The sequence below is a fragment of the Macadamia integrifolia genome, chromosome 6 (genome assembly GCF_013358625.1).
Source record: "Macadamia integrifolia cultivar HAES 741 chromosome 6, SCU_Mint_v3, whole genome shotgun sequence".
Lineage (NCBI taxonomy): Eukaryota > Viridiplantae > Streptophyta > Magnoliopsida > Proteales > Proteaceae > Macadamia > Macadamia integrifolia.
The window spans coordinates 13,836,547-13,843,134 of NC_056562.1; the positions used below are offsets into that span (position 1 = coordinate 13,836,547).

At 37.3% G+C, this 6,588-nt stretch overlaps 1 protein-coding gene across 1 annotated transcript; it reads left to right on the forward strand.

Moving 5' to 3' along the window:
• Positions 1–859: 859 nt before the first annotated feature.
• LOC122082659 (BTB/POZ domain-containing protein At3g56230) lies at positions 860–3,159 on the forward strand. Its single transcript, XM_042650360.1, has 3 exons — positions 860–1,156; positions 1,258–1,431; positions 2,695–3,159. Exons 1-3 carry the CDS (start codon positions 977–979, stop codon positions 3,154–3,156), a joined length of 816 nt encoding a protein of 271 aa, XP_042506294.1. The 5' UTR covers positions 860–976; the 3' UTR covers positions 3,157–3,159.
• Positions 3,160–6,588: the final 3,429 nt, after the last annotated feature.

Genomic DNA, 6,588 nt, shown 5'->3' on the forward strand with positions numbered 1-6,588 from the left:
CCGCAAGTTTTGATCATTATTTGGGTCTAGAAGAGGGAATCCTAGTAGAGACTTAATGCCGTTAAGAATGTTTATTAAAGGGAAGCCTTAAAGCTAAAACAAAGTCCCAACAACCGCTTGGTCCTCACATTAAAATAATAATTAATTGATCAACAAAAGAAATGCGTAGAAGAGGATTCATTACTTGCTTATTATAATGGAGACTCTCAATCAAAGACCCTAAGATATCTATCCTATTTGTTGAAAAGGAGGTGGTGGTGGTTGAGTTGTTTAGACGTGCTTGCCTCTCACATCTTTGCTGTTCCGGGGTTGGAAAGTCCCTTTCCCCTCCCTAACTTTCTTATTCTTCTAAAACCAAAAACTATTATCATCTCCAGCCTTGGAGTGCCGAAGGAATCCAAAGATTCCTCCACTTTCCCAAACTGACGATTCTACCCCTTTTCCAAGTCCCACTCCTCCTGACCCATAAGACCTAAATGTAGATATATAATCATTAATACAAAATAAAGGAGAAAGTCTTCGTTCACCAAATCATTCTAGTACTTACAAACCTCTATAGGGTTTTAATATATTTTCCAAAATACCCTCCTAATGTCCTCTTGTACGTATCTGAAGTCCCACGGAGGGTCATTTGAAAATGGAAGGTCAAATAATTGGGGAAGTATACATATAGGACCACAACATATATATAGTGGATATTAAGGGTAGTATTGTCAGGTTAAAGCCTAATTATTAAAATTATATAAGCCGACTTTATAATGCAATTATACATGGGCGGTTTCCAATATTATTGAAAAGATAATAAATTTTTAAGTAAATTATTTAATGAAGTCGAATGAGAGATGTATAATAAGAACTAAGATGCCATGCATATTGGGTAGAGAGAGTAGAAAAGGAGGAAGACCCTCTCTCTGTTTTCTCCTTTCAACTATTGTGTTCTTGTTCTGTTCCTTAGACAGAGAAGGGAAGAAGAGAGATGGATTGTTCAATTTGCAGTCCTGTCTCCCATATACTGAGGCCTCCAAGGAATTCTATATGTCAAGCATGTTATGATGGAGCCAAAAGCATGATTGCTTTCTTAAACAAACAGGAACCCAATGGAGATGTTGATAATAAGTGTAATATTTCTGATCCTCCTCAATCCAATTCTTCTAAGGTGAGAGCACTCTCTTTATCTCTTCCTATAATTTAATTCTTATTTCTGTTTCTGTTTCATCTCTGATTGGTTGTTCTTATCTTTTTGTATTGGATTTGCAGGGGATTGGTAATGCCTTGAAGTGGGTGAAGGAAATGAAAGAGAGAGAAGAAGGGTTGAACGAAAAGTTGAGCTTTCTTAGTGGATTAGTGGCTGTGTTTAAATATGGAACTCACGCTGACATTCAGGTCAAGGCAGGCAATGGATCCTCCATCCTTGCACATAGAGCTCTTCTGGTGAGTTTCTTTTATTTTCTTGTAAAATGACCCAAACCCATTTGATTTCTAAGATTCAAGATTGAAGCCTTAAGAAGCACTAATAATTTCACAATTTTAGGATTAGGTTTCAGCCCCAAATTAATTTCTTTCTTGTTTTTCAATTTATAAGAAAAATGGAAAAGATAAGCTATTAAGCTGGCTTTGGATCAACTCAAGTATAAAAGAAGGCTAGGCTAGTGTGCTTATATGTTCAACCCATGCTTTTAAATTTGGGCTTGTACTCACATGGGCCCTTAATGGTCTAAAAGCCATTTTTAGTCAGAATGCATCCTGCATGATTTATCAGGGTTGGGCTCGTAGACCCAGAGTTTTAGGTATTGGTATTAGATTGGCTCTATTTGCCGACAGCAATTCCAATACCTAGCTAATGTACTGTTGATACGATACAGACAGAGGGTAAAATTGTCAAAATATGATACGATATTATCATATTTGATGGCAAAACAGTCTGATTCTGGCAATATGGACCGATATTGTTACAATACCGATAATCTTTCCCACATAGGATATTCTCCATGTACGGGTTGGCATTGCAATTTCGCAGATTAGTTAGGGCCAGTTTTTGGGCAGGTAGGCTAAGGTCAAGTTTTATATTTAGAAATAGGACGGAGTTTTCCTTAAGCCATGGTGGAGAGGAATCGCCTTGACCGTGGAGCTTCAAATGTGTGTGGAAGTGTGTTGGGGGGGGGGGTTATTTTGGGAACATTGTAAAATTTATATGAGTTCGTGAATGCTAAGATGATATGGTAAACCTTCCCAAGTGGTGGAGGAAAACTTAGTCCTAAAAAATAAATTAAAAAAATGGAGACCATATGCCAATACATTTGAGGGTGGGAGGTGGCTCTCAAAATTTTCCAAGTGACCAATTCAGATCTAATTATACTGTATCTAATCAGCGGAAATGGCCACATCACCTCTCCACCTGGGAAAATCAAGGTGGGCTATACAGGAAGCCCACATGGTTTAAACATGGTTTGGCACTCTCATGGGCTCATGTTAAAGCCCCTGAGCTAAGGCATAGGTGAGCTAGAATCCAGCCCCTACTCATTGTTGGGCTAGAGGTAAAACCTTATCCTTTTGTCTGATCTCACCTTGGGCTGGGCCAACCCAGGGTGACCTTGTGGCAAAATCAAGACCTAATATTTCCAGATCTCAACTCCCAATTCAAGTTTTGATCAGGGTTTGCAAACTTCAATAAGCTAACATCTCTCTCTCTCTCAGGCAGCAAGGTCAGACATATTGAAGAACATGTTAGAAACAGATGGATGCAAAGCTCCACCAGCAAATGAAACAATCTCTCTACCAGAGTTGAACCATGAAGAGCTTGAATCACTCCTGGAGTTCCTCTACAGTGGAAGTTTACCCAAAGAGAAATTAGACAAACATGTCTATTCCTTATCAGTTGCAGCTGACAAATACGAAATTCATTTCCTCCAAAAATTTTGTGAGAATCGGATGCTCGACTCCTTTGATTCATCAAATGCTCTTAATGTTCTTGAAATCTCAGATGTTTGTTCTAACACAAAATTAAAGGAGGCCTCCATGGATTTTATAATTAAACACACGGAGGAGATAGTCTTCTCAACTAGCTTTGATACATTTTCCCACAAGAACCCTCATTTAAGTGTACAAATCACAAGAGCATTATTGATGGACATGAAGAATAAATGCCACATTAATTAATACTTGTTAAGTTTGTCTCGAATTCTTGATATGTTTTGAAGATTGACCCGCTTTGACATATTTTGGTGGTGATCTGATTGGGAAGTTTTTTGAGATCTGTGATGGAAGTAGAGGGGTATGGTTCGACCGGATTGACCACAACCCGATGGTTTGACCTACGACTTGGAGTATATAATGTACTATTGTTTTGTTGAGCAAGTCATTGTAATTTGGGGGATTTTTCAAGCTAGGGTTTCAGGGCGAGTTTTCTCGCCATTACTTGGGTGTAATCTCTCTTTTGGATAGTGAAACATTTTTTTCTTCTCCCGAGGACGTAGCACACCACACTGGTGTATGAACCTCGTTAAATCTCTATGTTGTGCGGATCTATTGTTTCTTTATTTTCGTATTTTTCCTGGTGTTTGCTCTAATAATACTTTTGAGAGAGAGAGAGAGAGAGAGAGAGAGAGAGTAGTGCATTCCTAGCTTGACCTTGGTGCTAGACAAAAATGAAAAATGGGATTCAGCATTTTTGGAATTCATTCGAGAAATTAATATATTCTTTTCTATGTGCTTAAAGCAGGTTTATGATTATAATTAAAGAGATTAATATATCACTATAGATAAAAAAATTGGATTTAATTTCTAAGATGCTCCCAACGTGAAGATCCCATATGTTCCCTTTTGATTCTATCTTAACATTTATTTAATACAACATCTAATACATTTAGATAATACCTCATCGACGTGAGATTCCTTTGGAATGGCTCATAGATTATAAATTAAACCAGCTGATCCCATATCATTGAAAGGGTACTTGATTACCATTAATTAATTCCTTGATCTGTTTTTCCTTTACCGTAGTATATAAGATGTGTGTACTTCAAGGTTTTAATGATGCTTACCTTGTAATAATTTTTAAACCATGGAATATTATTCTTTATATCTAAGGAAAAGTTAATTCTTGATTAAGAAGGCATTTCGTACTATCTTGTCTTGACTCTTCATGTGATCAAGAGTAGAATTTCTAGGTAAGCATACTTAATTTTAATCATTCTTGTCAACATCTTATTAATTTTTGTACATGTTGTTAAAGAGTTAAAATACATCTTCTTGAGTCCAGTCCTTCGCCTAGGAGTATGAAATGGCAGTCTAATGAAAATTTGAACTCACTTGGTGGCTGGCTAATTCTATAACGACCTATATTGACGACGGTGAGGATAACCTGCTCTGCTTAGATTCTTGGCATTTGAAAGGTGTCCTTTTCTGTTTAGGTGACCTTTTCATTATGAAGCTTGTGTTGGATCGAGGCAACTTAAGAGGGGGTGAATTGAGTAATTGAATAAGTTTGGATAATTAAAATTCTAAGTACCCAAAAAAAAAAAAAAAAAAAAAAAAAGGAAAAAAGTTGTAAATAAAGAAGAGTGTACAAAATAAGAATTGTGAAGGGGGAAGAAACAATGAATAACAAAACAAATTTAGAGTGGTTCAACACCAGCCTACATCCACTACCAAGAGACAACCTCTTGGACTTTTTCACTTATTCTGATCAACACTACCAACCGATGCAATTTTTTTTTGGGTTCAACAATAACTCAATTGTTGTTCACCAATAACAACCTTTTACAACTTTAACAAACTTGAGATGGAAAAGAACAAGGCTTATATAGCCAAAGTATAGAAGTGGAAGTTAAAATGAATAATTTCCAGAAAAGTAGATATGCAGGATAAAAAACAATTGGTAATTCTCAAGGAAGGAAGTTAGGACACAATAAAAGGTAGTTAATTGATGGCACAATGGTTGTTGAATTGTATTCAATATGGGTTATTTATACAGCTTAAAATAAAGGTCCAAAACTTTGGTTGGATGATAACTCCAAAGGCCATATTTTTTTACCAACCAATGAGCCAGTTCCAAGTGACTGTTACTACATATGGTCGTTGAACTGTAATTGGTTGCCCTTTGGTGAGTTGGTGCATCAGCCAGTTGTTGTCCATGTGGAGAATGAATGATTTTGGTTTTATAAATGAGAAAACATAAATATAGTACAATGGAAATGAATCTCAACGACACAACCAATTACATAAGGACACGTGTACACACTACACTAAGATGAGCTGTACAAAGAGTAGCATTAGTGAGTTCTATCTGTAACAGGCCCCGTCAATCTCACTGGGGGAGAGACCATTGTGAGCTTGCCCTTAAGAAATGTAAACCAAACTCAAGACAGCCCCTTTGTAAGTATATACGCAAGCTGATCCAATTTCGAGACAAACTGAACACGTAACTGATGAAACTGAACATGTCGTGAACAAAGTGAAAGTCTATCTCTATATGCTTTATGCAAGCATGAAAAAATAAGTTCACGAATAGATAGGATGCACCGATATTGTCACAAAAAATGACAAGGGGATGAGGAAGAAAAATGCCTAGCTCACATAGAAGAGATCGCAACCAAAGCAGTTCAATAGCAACAAAAGCAACTGCGCGACATTCAGCCTCTATTTATGACTCTGAAACTGTCTGTTGCTTGTGAAAGGACCAAGAATCAAGTGAGAGCCAAGGAGGACAACATACCTAGTTGTGGACTTGCAATCATCTAGCAACCTTCCCAGTTAACGTTATATATGCAAGTAGCCAAATAGCAGTATTAGGGCAGAAATGAATGCCTCATCAACAATATGTTTTATTTAGCGCAAAGCATGCTTTACAACAGTCCAATGGATGCTAGTGGGTTGATGCATGAACTATGCGACTTTATTAACAATATATCCAATGTCCGACCTAGTTATTTTTCAGTACTGCAGTGCTCCAACCAGATCCATCGGCAAGTGAGTGCTTGAATGAAGAGTTAGAGTGGCCCCTGAAGCAATTGGAGTATAGGCTTAGCATCAGCCATTCTAGAATTGTGATGAATGTTAAATTGAGTCTTTATTGATCAGTTTTATGAGTTGTAGGTACATGTCTTATATAGACCTTCAAAGCTGGAAGTGTACTCCAACTCTAATACAAAAGAGACAGTTACAATAGGACTCTGATATCACATGTGATAGTTACAATAGGACTTTGATATCCTAAGAGAGAGACTTCAAATGGGAGTCGATCTCTAGTGTTGCTGTCCAATGAGACTCCTACATTGTAGGAGAGGTTTTTGAGGTAGAAGAGGACTCTAACTATGTTGATACACCCCCTCAAGGTGGGAATTTGAACGGTCGAATTCGCAACTTGTCCCAGAGAAAAGTGAACCGTTTTGAACTAAAAGGCTTGGTGAGAATATCAGCTATTTGATCATTTGTGAAGATGAATTGCATCTGAAGCTCCTTGGAGGCAACCTTGTCCCGAACAAAATGAAAATCTATTTCAACATGTTTTGTATGGACATGAAACATAGGATTGACTGAGAGATAAGTGGCACCAATATTGTCACACCAGAGGATTGGAACTATGGAGAT

What these genes read in the sequence shown, in the direction of transcription:
- LOC122082659 (XM_042650360.1), top strand. Translation starts at nt 977, where the DNA reads ATGGATTGTTCAATTTGCAGTCCTGTCTCCCATATACTGAGGCCTCCA. An exon ending in CTCAATCCAATTCTTCTAAG is followed by an intron (nt 1,157 to 1,257) that starts GTGAGAGCACTC and finishes TTGGATTTGCAG; the next exon opens with GGGATTGGTAATGCCTTGAA. An exon ending in TTGCACATAGAGCTCTTCTG is followed by an intron (nt 1,432 to 2,694) that starts GTGAGTTTCTTT and finishes TCTCTCTCTCAG; the next exon opens with GCAGCAAGGTCAGACATATT.